The sequence below is a fragment of the Geotrypetes seraphini genome, chromosome 1, assembly GCF_902459505.1.
Source record: "Geotrypetes seraphini chromosome 1, aGeoSer1.1, whole genome shotgun sequence".
Classification (NCBI taxonomy): domain Eukaryota; kingdom Metazoa; phylum Chordata; class Amphibia; order Gymnophiona; family Dermophiidae; genus Geotrypetes; species Geotrypetes seraphini.
In genome coordinates this window covers 64,601,545-64,628,799 of record NC_047084.1, presented here as the reverse complement: position 1 = coordinate 64,628,799, position 27,255 = coordinate 64,601,545, and the positions used below count along the sequence as shown (strand labels likewise).

Here is a 27,255-nt window from a genome sequence, read left to right as displayed (position 1 = left end):
GTTGCGACAAATTTGAAGGACACTCTCTTGGAGGGCGATCTGGAGGTACCTGAAGAAAGTGTAGTGAGTATCCCTCCCAGGGATACCCAGGTGATCATCTCCCACCGATGGTAGAAAGTGATGAAGACGACCTCCTATGGGCAGAAGAGAATTTTGATGCAGGGAGGTTGGTATGCTCAGACTGGGAATGTCAAAAAGACTGAGCAAGTTTAGTCACAGCAGGAGTTTGAGCCTTCTGCTGCCGTTGTTGCTGTGGAGGCCTGGAGAAAGCTGGTGTCGTTTTTTGAGGATAATGATGTGGTGGTTGCTTGTATGGCTGAGCAGGAGGAGTCTTAGGCTTCGGTAGAAGCAAGGAAGCAAAAGAGCGCTCATGTTCAGAGAGGCATTTTGTAGCAGCTTCAATAGAATCATCAAAGAGCTCATTCCCCTGGCAGGGCAAGTTCGCTAGACGGTCCTGCAAATTAGGATCCATATCAATAATGCGGAGCCAGGCGAGACGGCGCATGGCTACTGCAAAGGCAGAAACTCTAGAAGAGAGCTCAAAAGCATCGTTATGTGGCTTGTAGCATGAAGAGTCGAAGTTGAGACAGAGTTCTGATGATTTGTTTGAATTCAGAAAGACTTTGTTCTTCAAAAACCGGGCAGAGTTTAGGCAACAATTTGAGGAAATGATTAAAATAAGCCGTGAAAATGTAGTTATAATTGAGAATTCTGTTAGCCATCATGGAATTCTGGTACAATCTGCGTTCGAACTTGTCTATGGTACGGCCCTCCCTGCCTGGAGGGACCACAGCGTAAAGCTTAGATGGATGAGCTTTCTTTAAAGAAGATTCCACAACCAAAGACTGGTGGGACAATTGAGATTTCTCGAAGCCTTTGCAAGGTACTGTGCGATACCTGGATTCCAGCTTGGATGGAATGGCTGTAATGGAATAAGGAGTTTCCATATTCCTTAAGAAAGTTTGCTTCAATACTGGAGTCATAGGAAGTCTCAATGTCTCCTTGGGTGGATGAGGCAACTCCATGTCGGCCAAGTATTCAGGTGTATACTTGGAATCAGAGTGGAGATCCAGTTGAAGAGCTTATCCCATGTCGAAGACGAACCTGGCAAAAGAGGCAGACTTCGCGATTGAGGCACCTTCAGGAGAAGGAATGCGAGACCGAGGGACTACTGAATAGGAAGGAAAAGCCTCTTTGGAATACTGAGACGGAGGCTCAGAGTCCAGGCACAAAGTGACTGAGGAAGCTGCACTACCTGCGTGAGGAGGAGTCAGTGAGTGTTTGCGCTTCAAAAACCTTGATGGTGAAGTACCTGGGGTTCGAGGAACAGATTGGGTCGAGGCAGGAGGGGAAGGCTCCCTTGGAGGCGGTCTCGATGAAGGAGTCTTCGACCTCGATGGACTGCGAGGAGAAGCAGCCGGTGTAGTAGCTTTGCGAGACTTATGGTTAGATTTGGAAGAAGTCTCAGTAGCCTTTGATAAACGAGGCATAGAAGACTCAGTATCCAGAGGAGGAGAGGGTTTCTGCTGTAGAGATGTCTCCTGAGGAAGCTTGGAAGCGAGATGCCTCGAATGCCTCGGTCGAGGTGGAGGAGACTGTGTCCGAGGAGGAGTTGACGAGTCACTGGATGAGAACCGGCGAGACTTCCAAGGCTTGCCTCGAGGTGCTGCTACAGGAGTCTCAGACTGCTGCTCAGGCTGGCTCGCAGGAACCAGGGGGCGAGGACGGAAGGAGTTGAGCCATGACAGAGGAAATCTGAGTGGTCAGGATGGCTTTTAACATGTCCTCGAGCATAGGCACCAAGACGAAGGGATCAGGTCTCGAAGGTGCAGCAGTGCACTCCAAGGAGGGCGACCTCGATGATGAGTATTCCCGATGCTTGGAGGCACGCTTAGCTGGAGGTCTAGAAGAGGCTGGCAGGACCGTAGATATGGCCTGGGATGCCTGAGACTCTGGAGGCTTCTTAGAAGTACCTGAAGGAGAGACAGGAGACTTAGCCGTCGAGGAAGACTTCAGAGGAGCTGCCGTCGAGGCCTTCGAGACCGAAGATGTCGAGGTCGAGGCCTTGGTGGAGGCAGAAGCTGGCACCGAGGACTTAGATGTCAAGGCCGTCCCCGAAGCTGAGGTCGAGACCTTCTCAGGCGGTTGGTCCATAGTGCCAAAAAGTTGGAGAACCTTGGCAAGGCGTCGACGAAGGACTCGAGGTTGAAGTGTAGCACAGCGCAAGCGTCGGGGCAATGTTCAGGACCCAAACAAGCAATACACCGACTATGACGATCGGTGATTGAAATGGTCTTGTTACACTGGCTACACTTTTTGAACCTGGTAAGAGGCCGGGACATAGAAAAAACAAAGTCCGATGTATCGAACGAGGTGAACGGCCAGGCCTAGGCCGAAAGGCCGCTGACCTGAAGAAAACAAAAACCAGAAATAAAAGTTTTTTGTTTTTTTTCAAAAGAATCCGTTAATAAAAATGCAAGCACAGCGACTTAATAATAAAATATTAAAAAGCCGCAGTGAAGAGAAGGCAACAAAGGCTGCAGAGCTGAAAAGAAGAGGACTTCTCGGCTCCGCAGAAAATGTTGATCTGAGGTTCCTCACAGGAGACGCGGGCGGGAAGGCACTCGGAAGCTCTTACAAAGATCTTCAAGCAAGTCTGCTTTCGAGACTGTCCGCTGCGGGGCTCCGTCGGTGACGTCACCCACTGTTGAAAATATGCTGTCTGCTTGTCCTGTTCTGCTGAAAAAAGTACATGAAAATATCAGCCGCAAACAGCCATCAAAACCACAAGGGAGCACAAAAACAACTCTAGCCTAAAAGAGGAATATAGATACAGTATACACCCCAGCCTCCAAGGGCTGACTGTTATCCACAGTACAACTTGGAAATGCATAAAACAAACTGAGATAATAAGTCAGGTTCAGGAAGAACTGGGCGGGAGTCTAGAACAGGGCTGCCCACATCCGGTCCTCGAGATCTATTAGCAGGCCAGGTTTTCAGGATATCCACAATGAATATGCATGAGAGAGAGATTTGCATACCAAGAAAGCAGTCGATGTTGAAAATGTCTAAGGCACTGGGGAAGATCTCGATGTATGAGGAGGCACCAGTACCACAAGCTGCAAGCTGGTACCAAAGGTGCAACAGGTGTCAAAGCGTGGTTGCCTCAACAGGCGATGATGCGCTTCAGAAATGACAGCCTGTATCAAAGATCAATGGCATCAATGAGAGCCATGCATCAAAAGATTCAATGCTAAATATGCCAAGGATGTTATTCGATGTCCACTGGTACTAACAGAAATCGGTACCACAGAAAAGTCCAAATTACTGGAAATTCGACTCCAGGCCTAACATTTAGAAATAAGAAAAAACGTTCTGTTTGTTGTTTCTTTTTTTGTTGGGTTGTTTTAGGGTTTTTTGTTAGCCCTGGACTCAGAACAGCAAGAGAAGACGATACCATGTTGAAGTAAAAAGAAGGCTGAAAAACTATTAACGCTGTCAGCAGAGATAAAAGCTTTAAGACTGCTGAAAGGCTTCTCACACCAAAACCTATTTAATTATATTTTGGTTTGAAAGAAATAAAATAGAAGATAAAAACAGCAAACATATGGAATGGAATGAGCATATAATGCCGGTACTGAAAAGTCTCCACTGGTTGCCAATTCAATGTAGAACTGATTACAAAATTTTGATGGTTGTTCACCAAGCAATCTATGAGGTAACACAGTGGTATTTAAAGCAGGTATTGAAACACTACATACCTTCTAAAACGTTGAGGTCAGAATCTGCCATTAGGCAATCAATGGAGGTGCTTGGTGAAACTCATTACAAAAAGACGCAAGCAACAGCCATTTCAGTGGTGGGTCCTCTGAAATGGAATGCTTTACCATGATATTTGAGGCTATGTAAAGACAAGATGCCTTTTAAGAAGCAACTAAAAACATATTGGTTTATGAAAGCCTTTTACTAGGTAGTGATGTTTCAGATTTTGACAATCTGTTTTATTGAAATCTTATTAGCCATGTGCTAGTTTTAATAAGTTAGACAGCCTTGGAGGAGTAGATAATATTTTACTGATTATGTGTGTATATATGATTATGTATGTTTACTTTATAAACCGCTTAGGTCTTAGGCAATGTAGAAATTTTTAAAATAAATAAAAAGTATATACTCGAATATAAGATGACCTGAATATAAACCGAGGTAACCTTTTCCCCCTAAAAGGAGGAAAAAAGGTTGACTCGAAAAAAAAACGAGGGGGTAGGAGTGTGTGTGTTAATATCCAAGTACCCTGCCCGGCTCTGCACCCAGCCCCCCTCCCTGGCTCTGCACCGTCTCCTCTCCCTTCCGGCCCTGCTAGGCTCTGCACCCAGCCCTCTTTCCTCTCTGCCCTCCCAAGTTCTGCATCCTGTCCCCCCCTCCCTCCCTGTGCCTTGTACCCTCTCCCTCCCTCCTGATGCCTTGCAGGCCTCCATCAGGCCTGCCGTATGACCCAATGGTCCGGCGGTGGTCCAGGACAGGAGGGATCTCTTCCGTCTCCTGTCCCGGCTGACAGTGCCTTCCTTTAACTCTTTACCGCCTCCCCGTGTACCGTTTACAATCCCCTAGAAGTCCTGAAGTGAACTCCTTTTGACTGAGGAAAGACTAAGGTTAGGGCTCTTCAGCTTAGAAAAGAGACAGCTGAGGGGAGATATGATTGCAATCTACAAAATCCTGAGTGGAGTAGAATAAGTACAAGTGGATCAATTTTTCACTCTCAAAAATTACAAAGACTAAGGGACACGTGAAGTTACAAGGAAATACTTTAAAAACCAATAGGTGGAAATATTTTTTTTCACTCATCCTGTACCCTGATATCCCAAGGGCTCTTACTCAGGGTGCATATAGCCTGCCCTTAAACCTCTGACAAATCGCTTCTCCATCATGGCATGGAACGAAGCCGTCAAAGAGGGATCCGCATCAGCAATGGGACCTCCAGCACGGACATCGCTAACTCAGCCGCCAGTGGGCTTGGGCTTAGAAGCCTTGGGCTCCTTGAGCACCACTGGAGGAATGGGAGGCTGCGCTACCTGACCTGAGGAGACAGCGGAAGGCACCGCAGCAGGCATCGGAGTCGAAGCCAGCACGAACGAGGCAGGCTTGAGCAGACTCGAGGCCGAAGATGTTGAAGCGGAAGTCGAAGGCATGGCGCTCTGCGATGAGGGCAGCTCCGGGGATGCCTCCATGCTAAACAGCGACTCCCACAAAACACAGCGACGCTTAAAAGCACGTGCTCTAAGTGTGGAGCAAGGCCGGCACGATTTCGGAAAATGTTGAGGCCCCAGATACTGAAGACAGCATCGATGAGGGTCCGTCAACGAAATCGCGCGCTGGCACTTGACACTTTTTAAAACCGGTAACAGGCCAGGACATAGGCCGAAAAAACTCCGCCGCAAGATCGAAGCCACAGGGCCGCGCCCACACGGCCTGCCCGGTTGAACAATCGAAATAAATTTTTTATTTTTTTTTTAAACAAGAAAACGCAATGTGAGCCAACAATAATGAGCCCAAAAAACTCAAAACCACGGGCACAGAAGGCACAAGTGAAGGAACTTCGCGCAGAGAGTTGAAGACAGACTTCTCAGCTCCGCGGAAGAGAAAGAACTGAGGAGACACGCCCGGTGCATCGGGCGGGAAGGCACTTGCGCATCCGCGGTGTGGGCAACTCGAAACTTCTAAAAGTTTCTACAAGCAAGTATGCTTGTGAGATGTCCGCATCGGGGCTCCGTTGGATGACGTCACCCACTAGTGAGAATACCTGTCTGCTTATTCTGGGATAAAACAGAATACTAGCTTAACTGGATAAATAGACCTGTATATACTTAGGTAAAAGCACTCAGGCCAGTCAAAGTTGGCATGATAAATATGTGCCTGTTTCAAAGATATGCAATAATTTATAGTATTCTGTATGATATACATGCAATTACATTACCCATCCATGTGTATACGTTGTCAACTACACACTACTGGAGATATGTGCATAGCTACAGATTACTGCTTAGGTGCATATCTGGTATGTAAATGTGTATATGTGCACATATACACACACTACTATTCTAAACACTGACATGCGTAACTCATGTGTAAATGCTAATGCCTACTTTACAGCATTACCCCATTATTGTTGTGAAAAAGGAACTAAAATATTTGATTCTAGCATTATAAAGTAGTACACAACTTTCATAAAGTTACAGAAACTGAAAAAAGTTCCTCATGATACATGAAAGGTAATATAAACCATAAACAAGATTTATCTGTCTAGAATTATATCCCCTAGATAGTAAAACAAGCTTTTCTGAAAGGGAAGCCAACAATTTAAAAAAAAAAAAAAAAATGATTTGAGTACTCATGTATGAATGCTTACCTACGCTGAGTAATGCTTCTATGAAATTCTCAGTCACAATGGGGACAGGCAAACGAAATACATCGTAAAGAACTTCAAGTAGACCTCGCTAACAATAAATGGAAAAAAACCCAAAAACATCAATATAAGGCCAAATGTACATATTCTACATAAATCTCAGTATGTAAATAGGCATATCTTTTAAACTACACTTCTCCCTCCGGATTCGCGGGGGATAGGGGCAGAGCCGGACCGCGAATATCCGGCTCTGACCCACCCCTGCCTCCCTCCCGCCTTCCCGACCTTACCTGGTGGTCTAGCGGGCTTTCGGGGATGGAGCGATCTTCCTACGCTCCTGCCCCGTGCAGATCACCATTAGGAAATGGCTGCTGTGAGTTCCCATAGTCTCTTGAGTCTACGACGGGAACTCCCTACAGCTATTTCCTAATGGCGATCTGCACGGGGCAGGAGCATAGGAAGATTGCTCCTGCCCCAAAAGCCCGCTAGACCACCATGTAAGGCCAGGATGCCGGGGGGAAGACTTAACGATGTTTTTTTTTTTTCCCCCCTCCCCAAAAAATAGCGAATATGTGAAATCACGATTACCGAAACCGCGAATGGGGAGGGGGAAGTGTACATAATTTTTTAAAAAACTTTTAAGTTATATACAGTGCAAGCAAAAATATGCTGAGTCCATATCAAAAACAATATTAGTAGCGAGGAGTAGGAAAGTGTATGCATGTGTGGTACTGCTTCTCAGAAGCTTCTGGAGTAGAAGAGCACTGCATGTCAATTAATACCAAATCAACCAAGTTTCCAAATTTATTTAAAATTTGTTATACCGATTATCATAATTCTAAGTGGTGAACAGACTTCATAAAAGAATAGGGTCATACATACTATTGTATTTAGTTGGACAAACAAGAGACTAACTTGACGTACAGGAAGACAGTTAGGGGTAGTACAGTAGGGAGTGGGAATCCTGCCTGAGACAGTCCGTTAGAGATAAAGTATCATATTTCAAAGGCATCTTTGAATAGAAAGGTCTTCAGTTTTGACTTGAAGCATTCTAGTAAGGGTTCCCTCTCTTATGTGGATTGGGATAGAATTCCAGACTGAAGGGGCAGTTACAGAGAATCTAGAAGATAGGATAGTATCGTAATTTATAAGGCATAATGAGGGAATCGCTAATAGATGTTGGGATTGCAACCAAAGTCATCTTAGGGGAGTGTAGGGAGGTCAAAAGTCTATTAATGAATTCTGGGGTGTTAGTTGTTAAAGACTTAAAAGTGAACAGTAATATTTTATAGGGGATTCTGTAGGAAATTGGGAGCCAGTGTGCTTTGAACAATAATGGTGTCACATGATCAAATCTTTTTGCTTTCATTATGAGTTTAATTGCTGTGTTTTGTATAATCTGAAGTCTCCTTAATTCTTTCTGTGTGATCTCTTTGTATAGTGAATTACAATAGTCCAGTTTTGCGATAATCAGGGAGTGTATTAGTATACTGAGAGACGAGGGTTCTAAAAGGCTTGTTAGCGAATGGATCATACACAGTCTATGAAAACACTGTTGGACTGTGGCGCTGATTTGTTGATGGTAGGTTAGTGCTATCAAAAATTATGTCTAATATTTTTATGGACGACACTATTTGCAGTGGTGTGGATTAGAGAGTGACTGGGGTGGTTAAAGAATGGCCTTCCTGATAAGGGAAGAGTATGTTTTTTGTCTTATAAATGTTAAGTGCCAAAATATTATTATTTAACCATTTACTTATCTGTTCTACCTTTTGGTTGATATTTTGAATGTCAGTAGGATTGTCTGGGTCTATTGGGTGGATGAGTTGTATATCGTCTGCATATGCATATATTGTGAAGCCGATTGATTGTCCAAGAGTAAGCAGTGATGCCATGAATATATTAAATAGAAGTGGTGAGAGTATGGATCCCTGAGGGATCCCATAATCACTGAAAAAGGTATCGGATGAAATGTCCATGACAACTTTTGACGAGCGGTCAGTGAAATAGGAATGAAACCAATTAGGACCTGGTCTGAAATCCCAATTGATCCTAGTCTTTGTAGTGGGATTGCTTTAAATACACATTACTTACCTGTAGCAGGTGCTTTCCATAAGTGATGTCCTCCAATGGAGCACAAGTGGAGAACTTTCGAGAATTTAGATTACTCCAGAAGCTTCTGAAAAGCAGTACCATACATGCATGCACTTTCCTACTCCTCACTGTTGAATGAGACCTCTCTAAGTCTCTAAGACTTAAGAGTACAATAGAAGACAATGCCTAGGAGAGGTGAGGGGGAATTGAAGAACACTTTCAGCAGCCAACTTGATTTTCTCCAAGAACAAGCAAGATAGTAAGTCATCACAGATTAGACTTCCTAATAAAGAAGCTAAAAAGATTGATTGCTTAAATCAGGTATGGATGTCGTTTAAAAATGCTATCTTGGAAGCCCAGACCAGATGCATTAACAAAGGTGGAAAGAGCAGCAGACAGCCAGCATGGTTAAAAGGTGAAGTAAGAGAGGCTATTACAGCCAAAATAACATCCTTCAAAAAACAGAAAAAGATCCGAATAAACAAAAATTATGCAGCAACAAAAGCACTGGCAAATTAAATGCAAAGCATTGATAAAGATTCCCTGCTACTCCAAAGCACAGACTGAATGGGAAGGTCCAGCAACGCTATTTTTATCTTAGACAAGACTTCAAGAATCAGCCTCATCTCTCACCACTTTAAATGGATAAATCTTCATAGAACCACACTGAGCTAAACTGAAAAATCAGTTGAGAAAATGTTTTAGATTTCAGAAAAATCTTCTCCTTGTCTATGTACCAGGCAAATTGCATATCTCTACTTCACGACAACCAATCAGGCTTTCGATCTGGGTTCAGCACGGAAACGGTCATTGCCTCTTTACTGGATTCCCTCTTGAACCTACTGAGCCAAGGCTCCAGTGCACTAATCCTTCAACTTGATCTAAGCAGTGCATTTGATTTAGTTGATCACACCATCCTAATTGACTGCTTGGAGACAATTGGTCTCTCAGGCAATGTACTAAAATGGTTCCAAGCCTTCTTGACCAAACGATTGTACCGAGTCTTTAGCGATAATATCCAATCCTCCAGCTGGGTAAACCCATGCGGAGTGCCAAAGGGTTCCTCCCTATCCCCCACTCTGTTCAACATTTACTTAGCCCCACTGGCAAATTTACTGGAAAAATTAAAAATCAAATTTTATATCTACACCGATGACATCATCACAGTCCTGCCCCTAACAAGCCTGACTCCTGAGACGAAGAATCATCTAGCACTAATTCTAAAACAAATCGAAACATGGATGACAGAGTTCAAACTGAAACTCAACCCTGAAAAAAACAAATTCTTCCTGGCAAGACCAAATGACAAAATCAAAGATACTACAATAACCCTGAACAGTCAGAACTTCCCCATTGTCGATACCATAAAAATCCTGGGAGTGACACTGGACCGCTATCTCACTTTAAATATGCACTCAGAGCTACTAATCAAAAAGGGCTTCGCGACACTATGGAAACTAAGAACCATCAGAAAGTACTTCGACACATCATTCCACTTACTGGTGCAATCCTCCATTTTAAACCTACTCGACTATTGCAATATCATTTACCTGGGGTCTCTCAAGAAAACCATTCAAAGACTCAGAATCATACAAAACTCAGCTGTGTGACTGATTTTCGGCATAAAGAAATGGGATCACATAACCCCCTTCTACCAAGAACTCCACTGGTTGCTCTGGAGGCAAGAGTATTGTTCAAATTCGCCTGCCTCTGTTTCAAATCCATTCTCGGTTTGGCCCCTCTATACCTGGTCTCCCACTTTAAACTAGACTGCTTCACCAGGCCTAAACATAGAAAGCAATGTTACTTACCGTAACAGTTGTTATCCAGAGACAGCAGGCAGCTATTCTCACTAGTGGGTGATGTCATCCGACAGAGCCCCGATACGGACTTCTCACAAGCATACTTGCTTGCAGAAACTTCAGAAGTTTCGAGATGCCCGCACCGCGCATGCGCCAGTGCCTTCCCACCCGATGGTCCAGGCGTGTCTCCTCAGTTCAGGTAGCTAGCAGAGAAGCCAACCCAGGGGAGGTGGGTGGGACGTGAGAATAGCTGCCTGCTTTCCCTTGATAACAACTGTTACGGTAAGTAACATTGCTTTATCCCAGGACAAGCAGGCAGGTATTCTCACTAGTGGGTGACCTCCAAGCTAACCTCAATGGGATGGTGGGAGAGTTGGCAACTTAAGAGAATAAATTTTGTAATACTGTTTGGCCAAACTGTCCATCCCGTCTGGAGAAAGTATCCAGACAATAATGAGAGGTGAATGTATGAACCGAGGACCAAGTGGCAGCCTTACAAATCTCCTCAATCGGTGTCGATCTGAGGAAGACTACAGAGGCCGCCATTGCTCTGACCCTATGGGCTGTGACTTTACAGGGAAGGGGTAATCCAGCCAGGGCATAGCAGAAAGAGATGCAAGCCGCCATCCAGTTGGAGATGGTACGCTTCGATACAGGTCGTCCCAACTTGTTCGGATCAAAGGAGACGAAAAGTTGAGGAGCAGTTCTGTTTGGCTTGGTGCGATCCAGGTAGAAAGCCAAAGCACGTTTACAGTCCAGAGTGTGAAAAGCTGATTCTCCAGGATGAGAATGAGGCTTTGGAAAAAACACAGGAAGAACTATGGATTGGTTTATATGAAATTCAGTGACCACTTTAGGCAGGAATTTCGGATGAGTGCGAAGGACCATCTTGTCATGATGGAATACTGTGAAAGGTGGATCCGCCACTAAGGCCTGAAGCTCACTGACCCTGCGAGCAGAAGTGAGGGCAACCAGAAAAACCACTTTCCAAGTGAGAAACTTCAGCGGAGCCCTGTTGAGAGGCTCAAAAGGAGGTTTCATAAGTTGAGAAAGGGCAATGTTGAGATCCCAAACCACTGGAGGAGGTTTGAGAGGAGGATTGACGTGGAAAAGTCCTTTCATAAATCTGGAAACCACAGGATGAGCAGAGAGAGGTTTCCCTTGTAGAGGCTGATGGAAAGCTGCGATAGCACTCAGGTGGACTCATATGGAGGTAGACTTGAGGCCAGACTGAGAAAGATGTAGAAGATAGTCCAATACAGAAGACAGGGAGGCTCGCTGAGGCTTCTTATGATTGGAAACACACCAGGAAGAAAACTTGTTGAGGGCCCTGAGATCCAAAATGGGGCGCAGATTGCCCGTCTTCTTCGGAACAAGGAAGTACCAGGAGTAAAAACCCTTGTTCTGTTGGGTCAAAGGAACTGGCTCGACTGCCCCCAGCTGTAATAGGGCCTGAGCTTCCTGAAGAAGGGTGGTCTGGGTCAAGTTTGAAGGATACTCTCTTGGAGGATGTTCCGGAGGAACTTGATGGAATTGAAGAGAGTATCCCTCCTTGACGATGGAGAAGACCCAGAGGTTGGAGGTAATCGTCGTCCATCGATGGTAAAAGTGATGGAGACGTCCTCCAATCAGCGGTAGACTTGAAAACTGCAGAACGACAGAAGTTATGCCCTCCTTGAGACAGTCAAAAGGGCTGAGGGGCCTTAGGGACAGCAGACAATTGTGGCTTCGATTGTTGCTTTTGAGGGTGCTGCCTCTTAACAGGCTAATGGATGGGCGGAGCCTGTTTAGGTGGGTAACGCCGCTGGTAGATCAAGGGTGGGCGTGATGGACGAGGAGGAGCAGGCTTGGGCTTCGGACGGAGGATGGACTGGAAAGACTTCTCATGGTCCGAGAGCTTCTTGGTCGCCGCCTCAATGGACTCATCGAAGATGTCGGTACCAGCGCATGGGACATTGGCAAGCCTGTAGTGAAGATTGGGGTCCATGTCGATGGTTCTGAGCCACGCCAGTCGGCGCATGCCACCGAACATGCCGTAGCCCGAGTCGAGAGCTCAAAGGCATCGTAGGAGGACTGCATCATCTGCAAGCGAAGCTGGGAAAGTGAAGCCAGAACCTCTTGGTACTTGAACTGTGCTCCAGGGTCCAGAAAGGGCATGAACTTCTGGAGGACAGACAGGAAAAATGCAAAATAGGTGATGAAGTAGAAGTTGTAATTCAGAACTCTGGAGGTCATCATGGAGTTCTGGTAAATTCTCCTGCCGAACCGGTCCATAGTCTTGCCCTCCCTACCAGGTGGGACGGTGGCATAGACCTGGGAGGGGTGAGACCGCTTCAGCGAGGACTCCACCAGAAGGGATTGGTGGGAGAGTTGGGAACCGTCGAACCCTTTATGGTGTACTGTGCGGTACCTGGCATCCAATTTGCCCGGCACAGCGGGGATGGAATAAGGTGTTTCGAGGCACCGCACAAAAGTCTGATCCAGGAGCTTGTGTAGAGGAAGCTTGAGGGATTCAGCAGGTGGTTGAGGGAGATGCATTGTCTCCAGATACTCTTTTGAAAATTTGGAACCTGTGTCCAGTTGAATGTCCAAATCAGCAGCCATCTGCCGAAGGAACGAGGAAAAAGATAGCTGGTTGGCCAGAGCCGGGCCTCGAGAAGGACTCGAGGATGTTGAGGCCTCTGGATCTAATGAGGACGGGGATCGTGGTGGTGAGATAGACCCCATTGAGTCCTCGAGCTCTGGTAGCGGAGGTGGAGAAGTAGCTGGTGGTGTATACTGCAGGAACGTCTGTTTTCGATGAGGCGAGGCATGCCTGGTCGAGTGCCTCGATGAATGCCTCGATCGATGATGTGAGCTGTGTCTGGACGCGGGTCTCGATAGATGAGGCGAGTGTGTCTTCGCTGAGGCCCCCAGATAATGGATGGGGCTGGAGGCCGTTGATCGAAGCAGGGGTGGATGGCTGGAATCACCCCGAGGCACCCACAGTGACTCGAGCCCCTGCATCGGGTGGATCGGCTCCAACGGAGGCACTCGCAAAGACTCTACTCCTTGCATCGAGTGGATCGGTTCCAACGGAGGCACTCGTAAAGACTCTACTCCTTGTATCGAGTGAATCGGTTCCAACGGAGGCATGGGCAAAGACTCTGCTCCTTGCGATGCATGCACCGATGCCAGAACAGACACTCGCAGAGACTCTGCTCCCTGTAGAGAGTGTGTGTATCGCTGAGGCACTGGAGGCGGCTCGACCTCACGGGAGGCCTCCGCGTACACAGGCTGGATTTGAGCGAGAAGCTTAGGCCCTATGGTGGTGAAGAGCTCAATGAATTGCTTCTCTAGCAAAGTTTGGAATGAAACTGGCAAGGATGGATCCGCATCTGCAATGGGACCACCTGCATGGGCCTCGCGCTCCTTAGGGGCAGTGTGAGAGTGCTTGGGCTTAGAAGCTTTGGGTACTTTTAGCACTACCGGTGGGATAGGCTGTTGTGCTACCTGACCTGAAGAGACCGAGGAAGGCATCACAGCGGGCGCTGGAGTCGGAGCTGGCACGAACGATGCAGGCTTGATGAGACTCGGCGCCGCAGAGGTGGAAGGCTGAGGAGCAGCGGACGATGTCGAAGGTGAGGGGCCCTTCGATGAGGATTGCTCCGTCGAGGACTCCATGCTGAACAGCAACTCCCACAAGATGCACTGCCGCTTGAAAGCACGTGCGGTGAGTGTGGAGCAAGACCGGCACGATTTCGGGAGGTGTTGAGGCCCAAGACACCGAATACAGCGTCGATGAGGGTCCATTAGTGAAATCGTCCACTGGCACTTGGCACACTTTTTAAAACTGGTGATAGGCCGGGACATAGGCCGGAAAAGCTCAGCCGCTAGATCGAAGCCGCGGGGCTGCAGCCACGTGACCTGCCTGGTCGAACGGATGGAAGAAATTTTTTTTTTTTTTTTAAACAATAAAGGACAATGAAAATCAGTGATTAAGATCAAAATCAACCAAAACTGCGGACTTTAGAAGACACAAGTGAAAAAACTTCATGCAGAGAGTTGAAGACGGACTTCTCGGCTCCGCGGAAAAGTAAGAACTGAGGAGACGCGCCCTGGTCTGGGCGGGAAGGCACTCGCGTATGCGCGGTGCGGGCAACTCGAAACTTCGAGTTTCTTCAAGCAAAAATGTTTGTGAGGTGTCCGCATCGGGGCTCCGTTGGATCACGTCACCCATTAGTGAGAATACCCGCCTGCTTGTCCTGGGATAATACGTATGTTTAGCCACCCTACATTAAAAACCTGCCGATACAAAAGATTCCTTGACAGAACGGTTGCCTTCCAAGCAAGTCTGCAGAACGACTGGCTAAGCAGCGTCATCAAGCGCTCCTCATCCTACCTCAACTTCAGAAAACTAGTTAAAACCAACCTGTTCAACCGATTTGTGACCAAGGATTCCTAAAGTCTTCACTGCTTACTCCACGCTGTATGACCAACCCTTCTTATTGTAAACCGCCTCGACCTACTTCTTATTGTAAACCCACCGCTACAATGCAACCTTACTCTGTACAAATATTCATGTACTCAAAGACTTCATTGTTTTTTCGCTGAATGTCCAGCTCTTCTTTATTGTACTCAAAGACTTCATTGTTTTTTTTGCTGAATGTCCAGCTCTTCTTTATTGCAAACCGCCTCGAACTACTTTGGCTTTGGCGGTATATAAACAATAAATTATTATTATTATTATGAAGTGGCTTCCCAAGGGACCTACGTGCTTATCCAACTCTACCAGGATCTGGTTTTTCTCTCCCTCAAGCAATTGATGTCACAGCTGTTGCGCTATGGTACTGATATCCCCCTAGTCTTTGCAATCTGGGATGCCTCAAAAGTGCAAATTCTTGTGTCTTCCTCAGTTTCCTAGGTTATCTAATTTATAAAGCAATTCATCATGCTACGAGTACAGAGACAGCTTGTTGCTACAGGCCCAATTGTCTAATACAACTGCACCTTTTCTCTTCCACCTGTAACTTCAGTTCCTCTATGTCAGGGGTGCCCAACGCGTCGATCGCGATCGACCAGTAGCTCAGGAAGGCAACGCGAGTCGATCGCGGAGCCTATCCCGGGCTCTGTGATAGACTCGTGTTGCCGTCCTGATCTACGGGCCGATCAGCCTTCCTCTCCAGTGTTCTTTCTCCCTAGGTCCTTTTAGCTGGGCGATCCGCCCAGCTGTCATCTGCCGCTGCTGAACAAAAAACCGGCTTGGAGATTTCAGCCCGTAGCGAACTTATGCTCCGGGCTCTAACGTGTGCGTGCCGGCTTCTCTTCTCTTCCCTCCGAAACCGGAAGTTATGTCCGGGGGGGGGAGGGGAGAAGGGAAGCCGGCGCGCACATGTTGAGAGCCCTGAAGCAAGCGTTCGCTATGGGCTAATGCGGGAGACAAGCATTTGTTCTTCTTCCTGCCGGGTCCTGCCTACTTTCTGTTTCCGCGAAGGCAGGACCCGGCAGCATTTCCCCTAATAGGTCGATCGCGATCTTGGGCTGATCAGCCTTCCTCTTCCCGATGGCAGAATTGACGTCGGGGAGAGGAATGCTGGTTGGCCGAAGCAGGGAGAGCTTGGGGCCTGTTATTGGTGGCGTTTGGGTCCTGGTCCCCGATGGCAATGGCAGTGGCAGTGGCTTGGGGGAGGGCAGGGAGAAAGAAAGAAAAAGGGCAGGCAGGGGGACAGAAGGAAAGAAGAGAAACAGAAAAAAATGAAAGGGAGGCAGAGAGAAAGAAAGGGCAGGGAAGAGGAAGGAAAAGTTGGGGGAAGGAATGAGGTGTGGAGGAGAGGAAGCATACAGGCTAAAAGAAGGGAAGAAAGATTGTATGCACAGTCAGAAGAAGAAAGTGCAACCAGAGACTCATGAAATCACCAGACAAGGTAGGGAAAATGATTTTATTTTAAATTTTGTGATCAAAATGTGTCTGAATTTATATCTGCTGTCTATATTTTACACTAAGGTCCCCTTTTACTAAACCGCAATAGAGGTTTTTAGCGCAGGGAGACTAGGAGTGTCGAGAGCAGCGCTGGGCATTCAGCGCAGCTCCCTGCACTAAAAACTGCTAACGTGGTTTAGTAAAAAGGGAGAGAGTATATTTGTCTATTTTTGTATGGTTGTTACTGAAGTGATAGTGCATAGAGTCATCTGCTTTGACCTCTTTGAAAACCCTGGAATAGGAATGATGATTAACATTTTCTATGCGTACAGTGTGCGTTGTGTTTTTTTAAAATTTTATTGTTGGTAGATCATTGTGACTTGGTCATTTAAAAAGTAGCTCGCAAGCCCAAAAAGTGTGGGCACCCCTGCTCTATGTGGAACCCCAATTTATATCAATCAGTAAATATTATCATTCTTAAAAGCACAAAAATCATAAGATAATATGCACATCCAGGGGGGATGTAAATAAGGTTGGAAAAGCTTTGGTGGGTGAGTGGAGGGTATTAATATCAGCAATATGACGACATCGCACCGGGAGTTCTTAAATCGAGAGCGAGCATTGTGGAGCCATCTTTTGATGCAGGAGATGCGTTTTGGCGTCCCATTTGAAGGTATGTCTTGTTGGATATTACTTTAATCTTTGGAATATGTGCACTGGTCCGTTATACCCTAAGGCAGCAGACTTGTGAAACGCTGGCCATCGTTGGTGTACTGATCAATCAGAAAGAAGTTAAGTTGAAAGTTTGTTTTCTTCTATCCTTTAAGCATAAAACAGCACTGCATAAGGCTTTTATTCTTTGCACTGAAATGGAGGTTTTTTTGCCAATAAGGTTAATGCCTAACCACCTTTAACCACCTCTTGTGGCGGTGGGAGGGCCCCAGTCTGAGGCTTTTTCCTCCTGTTTTCAATTGCATTTTGTAACTAAATCTAAGCCTGAGCTGTGCTGTCTTCATCCACTAGACATTGTGCATTTTCTTGTGAAAGTGTTTTTCTAATATCATTGATTTTTCACGGTATCTGAGTTTTTTTGGCATGAAATATTTAGCTCTACATTCCAAGCCTGGGCCACCCTGGTATAATCTAATGATGGAGAAAAATCCATAAGAGAGAGTCTGAAGTATCTTAAAGGTACTATTAGTTAAGATTCCAACCAATATAATTCTGATAAAAGTTCATACACCTTAGTAAATAAATTTAAAGTTGATAATGAATTTATATAATATTTGAGTTGCATATAAGAAAAAATATCAAAATTAGTCCAACCACAATTAGTACGCAATTGAGAGAGATCTGATAAAGTACCATCATCATTAAGAAGCTGATACAAATAGATAATGGGTCCCTTCTTTGTTATCTGGAATCTAGTTGATGTCATACCAGGATGAAAAGAAACACTGGCACAAATAGGAAACAAAGGAGTAGAGCGAAAATCTATACCCAACTGATTGCAGACTTGTCTCCATGTGGATCTTAAGGGAGCAAAAAAAAAAAATATGGATTTCCCAGAACAGCAGCCATCACTCGAGGAGTATGTAAAAGATAACTAAAATGATAAGGTTCCAAATCTTAAGTTCCACCAGAGTCCATGAGAAATAAGAAGTAGATAAGAACCAATCATGTATATGACATGCCTCTATAAAGCGTCTTAAGGACAACATATCCAATCCTCTCTTATCAATTGGTAAAATCATCATACTAAGAAGGAGACGAGAACGACCCCCAATCCAAAGAAATCCATGAATTAATTTGTCCAATTGAAGTTCTATTTTCCTAGAAAGAAATAAAGGCAACATCTGAAAAACATATAACCACTGAGGTAGTACCAATATGTTATAGAGAGCAATTCAGCCCATTAAAGAAATAGGAAGATGACGCCAAGCCAAAAGAAGAGATTTAGTTCTATCCATTAAGGGTTGTATATTGAGATCATGAAGTTGAGAAATATCTTGTGGAATAGTGATCCCCAAATAAACAACTCTCTCAGATGACCAAGTGAGTTGGAGAGTGCTAGGCCAATGAGTAGGTAAATTTAGATGGAATGGTAGAGCTACTGATTTTTGATAATTTAACTTAAATCCAAGATCTAATCTAATCTAATCTAATCCTTAGGTTTGTATACCGCATCATCTCCACGTTCGTAGAGCTCAACGCGGTTTACAGTAGGAGAAATAGGAAGGAACTACAACAGAGGGTTAGAGGTAGAAGTGTGAAGAAAATTTAGAGGACTTGGGATGCCAAGATATAAGAGTTTCCTTGATTCCTAAGTTGGAGGGAGACTTACATTTTTTGAGAAAAGCCAGGTTTTCAGATGTTTGCGGAAAACTTGGAGAGAGCTCAAGTTCCGAAGAGGGGAGGTAAGGTTGTTCCAGAGCTCAGTGATTTTGAAATGGAGGGAGGTCCCTAGCTTTCCTGTGTGGGAAATGCCTTTTAGTGAGGGGAAGGATAGTTTTAATTTGTGGGAGGATCTGGTGGTATTAGGGTTTGAGGAATTCCAAGAAAGAGGGATAAAGGGAGGGAGGATACCATATGGGATATTGAAAGTTAAACAGGCGCATTTATAGTGGACCCTGGTGATTATTGGAAGCCAGTGGAGCTTGGCCAGGAGTGGGGAGACATGGTCAAATTTACTTTTAGCGAAGATGAGCTTGGCCGCGGCATTCTGAATCCATTAGAGTCTGTGGAGGTTTTTCTTAGTTAGGCTTAAGTAGATAGAGTTGCAATAGTCCAATCTGGAGAGGATGATGGATTGGACAAGGAGGGTAAAATGTTTTTGATGGAAGCAGGATCTAACTTTCCTCAGCATGTGAAGGCTGAAAAAGCATTTTTTTACCAAGGATTGGAGGTGGTCATTGAAGGACAATGTGGAATCAATGATGATGCCCAAGACCTTGCTCGAGAACTCAAGCTGCAGAGAGGAGCCAGAGGGTAGTGGTATGGAGGTGGGTAGGTGATCTAGTTTTGGACCGAGCCAAAGAAGTCTTGTTTTGGACTCATTCAATTTCATTTGCACAGTGTGGGTCCAGGATTGTAGGTTCATTATACAAGAGGATATGTTCTTAGACATGTCGGTGAGGTTCGAATCGGTCTCGAGGAGGACGAGGATGTCGTCTGCATAAGTGTAAATTGTTTCAAGGGGGGATAGGTGGAGGAGTTTTAGGGAGGACATATAGATGTTGAAAAGGATAGGGGATAGTGGAGAGCCTTGCGGGACTCCACAATTCGGTTTCCAGTGGGAGGATGAGGTGCCATTCATGTTAACAATGTAAGAACGAGAGCGGAGGAATTTAGAGAACCAACCTAGGACTGTGGAGTTGATACCTATCTCAGAGAGATGGTAAACAAGAATATCATGGTGAACAACGTCGAAAGCAGCGGAAAGGTCAAATTGTAGGAGGACGGCGAACTTGTTTCGAGAGTGAAGTTGTTGAACCCTTGAAATCAGGGAAGACAGTAGGGATTCAGTGCTGAAGTTAGGACGAAAGCCATATTGATAGGGTAAAAGAATAGAGAATCTCTCTAAGTATGATGAGAGTTGGGAAGAAATGATGGACTCTGGCATCTTGGTTAGGAGAGGGATATTTGCAATTGGGTGATACCTGGATGGTATGGAAGGGTCAAGGTCAGATTTTTTCAGTAGTGGGGTCAAGGTGATATGACCCATTTCTGGGGAGAAATGGCCCGACTGAAGGGCAGAGTTTATGAGAATGGTAATAGAAGAAATAGCCTGAGCGGGAATGTTCTCGTATAAGTAAGAGGGGAATGGGTCCAAGGAGCAATTACAGGATTTCAGTTTGAGGCAGAGATTGAGGACCAGGGATTCAGATACACGCTCAAAGGTGGTCCAGGATCTGTCAGCTGGGATAGGGTTGGAGACCATTAGGGTGGGAGTGGAATCGGTGGGCACTAGGGAGTTGTAAGAGACTGAAGGAGGGAAAGAGCATCTCAAGGAAGAAACCTTATCATTGAAGAATTTTGCTAGAACATCGGCTGAGGGAGAGGAGGGGAGCAAGGTGGGGTCTCTTTTGGAGGTTAGGGAGCGCCAGATGTTGAATAGAGTACTGCTTTGATTGTTGGACCTGGAGATTTTGTCACCATTAAAGTTCTTTCTTGCTTTTTTTAGTGCTGTATTGTACAGCTTGATATTTTTTATTTTTTTTTTGGAAAAGCTAGGCAACTTGGTATCTAAGCAAGAAGAGGATCTAGACAACTAGGTAGAGAGAGGGCTAGACAGACTTAGCATACCTTGATGGAGCTAGTATAGAGTTAAAGGAGAGGGCTTAAATATTGCGCTCGTCCCTTAACATTGAAAGCACTTAGCAACTGGATGGTGTCCTATAAGAAGCTGTGGACAAGGACAGGCACTTAGCAACTGAATAGTGTCCTATAGGAGAACTTAGAACAGGGTCAGGCGTATATTGGCTATACATGTGGTTTCACATGCGGTAACAGGCTATAGGTGCAGTTTATAACAATCTATGACATGCTGGACATGCAGTTTGTACAAGTTAAATAAGCAGGCTATACAAGCTATACAGGTTATATAGGGAAATCCAAATTCATTTAAGGCATCAAGCAGATGTGATAAAGAACTTATTGTATTAGTTAAAATAATCATCAAATCATCTGCAAATGCTAATACTTTTAATTCATTACCCATTACAGAGAGACCAGTTATTTGAACATAAGTACGTAAGAGAGGTTCCAAGTAAAGAAGAAACAATAGCGGAGAAAGAGGGCATCCCTGACGGGTGCCTCTTGAAATAATAAAAGAAGAGGATCGAGTCCCATTAATGAGAATAGATGCTCGGGGGTCAGCATATACAAACCTAAGGTTTAGTTTAGTTTAGCATATAAGACATGCAAACAGTCCAAGAACCATCCAGAAAAGCCCATATGAGACAATGTAGAAAAAAGAAATGACCACTCTACTCAATCAAAAGCCTTCTCTGCAACTAAACTTGCTAACAATCCTGATACTGCTGTTGTTTGACCAGTTGCCAATGCAGACAAAATTTTTTGAACATGTAGAATAGACTGATGACCTCGTACAAAACCAACCTTCTTCCCCTATTAATAGAGGTAGCTTTCATTCTGACCAAAAGAAAACACACTGTCTAGTTTCTCACATTCTCTTTTTTACTCTTCTGAAATAGGGTGAACAAGTTCTGAAACTCTTTGGAGCATTCAAGTATTTCATGGAGATTAGAAAAGGTTCTTCAGGTTCACTCTCAGGAGGTAATTCTAAAGAACAGCTTTAGCCATCTTCTTAACATAAGACTAGGTAACACACGAAGTTACAGGGAAATACTTTTAAAACCAATAGGAGGAAATATGTTTTCACTCAAGAGAATAGTTAAGCTTCAAGTTTTCAAGATTTAAAATTTGATATACTGCTTATAAAAAGTTGTCTAAGTGGTGTACAGAGCTAGAGTATAATTTTTTTAAAATCATTAGGGTGACAATTATGACAGAAAGTGACAAAATACATTGACACTTATGGGAAAGGTGGATGAAATACATTTTGTGATAGGACAGTAGTACAAATAAGGTCAGTACAGTAGGGGGGATATGTTCTTCCTTTTTTGTTATTTGAGTGGGAGAGTTACAGATCATAAGCATCCTTAAATAAGAATGTTTTAAATTTGTTAGTATGGGTCTCTTCCCGTAGATATAGAGGTAGAGAGTTCCAATGAGTTGGAGCTGTTACTGAGAAAATCTTTTTTCTAGTTGTATCATAGAAGAGGTGACGTAAAGAAGGGATATTTAGGAGATGTGGATTACTAGATCGGAGTGTTCTGGGAGAGCAATATGGAATAATTAACCTATTAATGAATCCTGGAGAATGTAAGATTTTCGTTCTGTTAGTAAGATGTTATAAGTAGTTCCAAGGGTTATTGGAAGCCAATGAGATTTAATTGAGAAAGACATGGGAAAAGCCACTGCTTACCCTGGATCACTAGCATGGAATGTTGCTACTCCTTGGGTTTTAGCCAGGTACTAGGGACCTGGACTGGCCACCATGAGAACGGGCTACTGGGCTTGATAGACCATTGGTCTGACCCAGTAAGGCTATTCTTATGTTCTTATGTAGGAAGGATAGGTCTACAGGAGTTGTTCTGTTCCATACCTGTGTTGAAGATGCCCTAAGAGGGGATTATAATCTCTCAGAAGAAAACTCTTCAGACATGCAAGCAAGATAAAACATTTTTCAAAATGACCTCGGTAGATGTACTCATCAAAAGTCAGAGAGAGAGGCTTCCTAAAACTGAAGACCTCAAATGTCTTGCAAAACTGGAGTTGCCGTAGAAGTTCACTTGAGCCTATCCAAACCATTTTGTCATTTGCAGGACCCAGACTGTACAAGTCTGTACTGTCATCATGTGGAGTTTCTGTTGAAGCCCTTTCAAGCCCATCCTAAACCAAATTGCCATATACATGACACAGACCATGTAAGTCTATCTAGTACCGGCCTTGGTTCTTCACAACTGGAGTTACTATCTAAGTACCACTCAACACATCAAACACACATGCAACAATTTAAGTTTTGGTTTTATACCATTCATTTTCTAATTAGAGATCCTCTACACCTTTTTGAATTCTGTCACCATTTTCGTCACCACCACATCCCTCATGAGAGCATTCCACTCATCAGCCACCCTCTCAATGAAAAAGAATTTCTTGACATTATTCCTAAATCTTCCACCCCGCAAAATCAATTCATGTTCTCTATTTACCAATACAGAAAAGAGGGCATGTAGCTACATAGGCCAATGAAAGAGAACTTGAAACAACCATATGATCTGCAGTGCAATGTGCAGGGTGAATAACACAACATCTAAAAGAGCTCTGTAGACTGTTGGACAATCAAAAGCAGTTGCCTGATCTTTGTAAAAGTGTCACTCAAAAAAAGTAATGATTCAACAAGTCTGCAAGAGAAGAAAGAATCAAACAGTGCTATGAGCAGAAAGATAAACCACTACTGATAAGGGTAGGAAAAAGAAGAGCTGTTGGTGCAAATAAAGGTCAGCTTCTACAAAGCAGAGTGAAGCCAAGGAGAGAAGATGAAAGGATTAAAAGAAAGTGAGAGAAAGTCAAAGAGAATAAGTACATTGGTGGAAAACTGAAAGAATGAACTAGCATGCACTGAGGGGAGGTGTGGAATTAAAAGTTTGGTGAGAGAGAGGGGGGAACAGGGAGTGAAAACGTTGGGAAAAAAAAGCTTGAGAGAGATAATCGGAGATGACCTTGCAACTAGGTCTTGGGGATAAGGAACTGAGGATGGGGGAAACACAGGAGCTAGAGAGGAAGAGAGATGTTTGAAGACAGCTAAGAGCCAATGCTGGAGATGATGGGGAAAGAGGACAATGGGAAAGGTAATGGGACTTGTATACTACTTTTTTGTGGTTATACATTCAAAGCAGTTTACATACGAGGTCTGGCAATTAAGCTCACAAACTTATCTTAGAAAAAGTGCTACATACCTCAATGCTGAATATCACTAAGGTCACCTTCGAAGTACTCCCCATGGGAAACTATGCATCAAAGCCTAGTCCACCCTTCAAAACAATTTTGGAACTCTCTTTCTGGAATGTCCAGCAGAGCTGTCGTCGTATTACCCTTGAAGTCCTAAATATCATCAAAATGTTTTCCTTTCAATATTGCCTTTATCTTCGGGTAAAGAAAAAAGTCATTGGGGAACAGATAAGGTGAGTAGGGACGGTGTTTCAATATAATTATTTGTTTTCTGGCTAGAAATCTCCTCATAGACAGTACCATGTGAGCTGGTGCATTGCCGTGATGCAAGAGCCATGAGTTGTTGGAGAAAAGTTCAGGTTGATTTTGTCTAACTTTTTCACGCAGCCTGTTCAGCACTTCCAAATAATAAAAGGAGATTAGGTACTTACCATGGTAAGTACCTAATCTTACCATCTTTTCTAGTAGATAGGGTTATTTCTAGACAGTAGGGTTATTTCCCTTTAGCCACATGCTGCAGAAGGAATCCACCCCGGATTTTTCACTCTGCCTCTATAGAACTTCACTGGACTGTTTAGCTTCCTCTACAGTTAGTACCAAAGCACATAGAGCAACGTGAAGTAGAGGCACCTGTAGCAACAGGCTCAAACCAACTGTTCTACTGAAGAATTCACTCAACATTAAAGAGAAATGCCAACACAGGCTTCAAAGGAGCTCAGAAACTACACCTCAATAAATTCAAACATATATATGAATTCTTCCCAGCCCTCAAGGGCTGGCAGACATCCAAGAATCAGCTTGAAAAAGCATAAGCAGACTGAAAACTGTAAACAGGCGCAGGAAGAACAGAGTTTACAATGCCTCGCTTATCTACTCTTTTCCAATGCAATAGACAATAGGGATGTACAAAAGTAGTCCCCCAAAAAACTAGGGTGGGCCTGCTACACCGACTGGTAAAACTGAGGACACAAGACGGAGCCCTGTCTTGCCACCACGTCCACTTAGTAGAACTTGAGAAACGTGTGAAGAGAAGATCATGTTGCCGCTCTGCAAATCTCCTCAGGGGAGACAGCTCTATCTTCAACCCATGAAGAGGCCAACTTCTGGTAGAATGCACCTTGACGGAAACAGAAGACTGTTTCTCAACAAGAATGTAAGCTGAGGAAATGGCCCTATGGATCCATCTGGAAATCGTGGCTTTGGAAACGGGAGAGCCCTGCTTAACCGAATGAGTCAGCACAAACAAATGGTCAGAGATGAAACTCATTGGTGACCTCCAAACAACACAGAACTCTGCATACATCCAGTTTCTTCAACAGGCGGACCTGTGACTTGGAACCTATTTGGTGAACACACTGTCTAAATTTGGACAGGTTGTGGGGAACGACAACTTTGCACACAATTTGGACAGATTGTGGAAGTAACCATATAGCACAAATCAATTAGAATTATAATAAGAACATGCTGGAAGTACAATGATTTAGGTGACAACATGGAAACCAAGTATTTTTCTACTGATAGGTGGACTGATACAAGTTTTATGATAGGTTGGTTGCATGAATTGGGGGGTTCTGTATGTTATTAGTTGATTGGTATATGTTTATTTAGGTATTTATATTGAATATATTAATAATTATATAATAAAAATGTTATACAGTCAAACCTCGGTTTGCGAGTAACCCGGTTTGTGAGTGTTTTGTAAGACGAGCAAAACACTCAGCAAACTTTTGACTCGCAAACCGAGTGTTGACTCAATTTGCGAGCACCCCCCCCCCCCCCGATAACCGGCATCGCTCCCCCCCGCTCGCAAAGGCCCCCTTGCTCCAACCCCCCCCCCCCCACCCGAACAACTTAAACTTACCCACCCCCCTGTCTGGCACCGGCACGCAGGCACAGATCGTGCCGGTGACTAGAAGATCTTCCGCCTTCTGCCTGCCTTGAGCATGCATCTGCGCATCCTCAAGGACTTCTAATTCTCTCTCTCGCCGAAGGAGAATTAGAAGTCCTTGAGCATGCGCAGATGCATGCTCAAGGCAGGCAGAAGGTGGAAGATCTTCTAGGCACCGGCACGATTTGTGCCTGCGTGCCGGTGCCAGACGGGTGGTGGGTAAGTTAAGTTGTTCGGGCGGGGATGCCAGTTGGAGCTAGGGGGCCTTTGCGAGCAGGAGGGAACGATGCCGGTTATCGGGGGGTGGGAACGTATCAAAGCGAGTTTCCATTATTTTCTATGGGGAAACTCGCTTTGATAAATGAGCATTTTGGATTACAAGCATGCTCCTGGAACGGATTACGCTTGTAATCCAAGGTACCACTGTATTTCATATTAATAAATTGAATAATTTTTTATGGTATGTATTTTCTAATCAATTGAAGATTAGCAAAACTATTGAATAGAACTGATAAATCCTAGGGTTTATTCTGTATTGGTAGTCAAGAAGCTATATCTTTCTTGAGATAAGGAGACCAGACTTGAATGCAATACTCCAGATCAGGTACCACCATGGAGCTATATAAGGGCATTATAGCATTGTTAGTCTTATTAACTATCCCTTTTTTAATAATGCCTAGCATCCTGTTTGCTTTTTTGGCCGCCACCACACATAGGGTGGAAGGTTTCATCGAATTGTCTACGACAGTGTTTCTCAACTCGGTCCTGTAGTACTCCTTTGCCAGTCAGGTTTTCAGCATATCCACAATGACTATGCATGAAAAAAATTTGTATATAATGGAGGCAGTGTATGCAAATCAAGTTTTTTGAATATTCATTGTGGATATCCTGAAAACCTGACTGGCAAGGGGATACTCTAGGACAGAGTTGAGAAACACTGGTCTATGACACCCAGATCCTTTTCTTGGGCGCTAACCCCCCAAAGTGAACACTAGCATCTGGTAATTGTGATTTGGGTTATTCTTCAAAATGTGCATCAAAATTCCGGAACTTGGAGGCGAGGAGGATGGCAGTTTGAGTGCAGAGCTCCTCTCCCTGGACAATCTGCCTACTTTTAAATATCAGCAGCAGTGGGAGATCAATTGCTTTTACACCTAAGCAGCAACGGGACCAACCCACCAAAAACCCACAGTCCCGGTCCTGCAAAAATATGAGCTCCACCCTCCCTGCAGTTCGCTAGGAAAATCAACTGCTTTTACACCTAAGCAGCAGCAGGACCAGCCACCACTACCAAGAGCCCTCTGCCCCGATCCAGCCAGGCATGTGAGCTCCTCCCTCTGCAGTCCATTGGAGAGATCAATCTACCTGCTTTTAAATATCAGCAACAGTGGGAAATCAACTGCTTTTACACCTCAGCAGCAGCGGAACTATCCGCAACTACCAAGAGCACACAGACCCGATCCAGCCAAGAGTGTGAGCTCCACCTCCCCCTGCAGTCCACTAGGAAGATCAACTGTTTTTTACACCTAAGCAGCAACAGGACCAGCCACCACTACCGAGAGCCCTTTGCCCTGATCCAGCCAAACAAGTAAGCTCTTCCCCCAGCATTCCGTTGGAAAAATCAATATGCTTGCTT

At 44.6% G+C, this 27,255-nt stretch overlaps 1 protein-coding gene across 5 annotated transcripts in view; it reads right to left on the bottom strand.

The window, feature by feature from the left end:
* The window catches only part of RICTOR (RPTOR independent companion of MTOR complex 2), a 607,299-nt gene that overhangs the window by 392,688 nt on the left and 187,356 nt on the right, over positions 1-27,255 (bottom strand). For all 5 annotated transcript variants that reach the window (XM_033932568.1, XM_033932543.1, XM_033932533.1 and 2 more), the window contains one exon: positions 6,404-6,491. In XM_033932568.1, the coding sequence (XP_033788459.1) occupies positions 6,404-6,491 (88 nt within the window). The remainder of the gene's footprint in view (positions 1-6,403; positions 6,492-27,255) is intronic.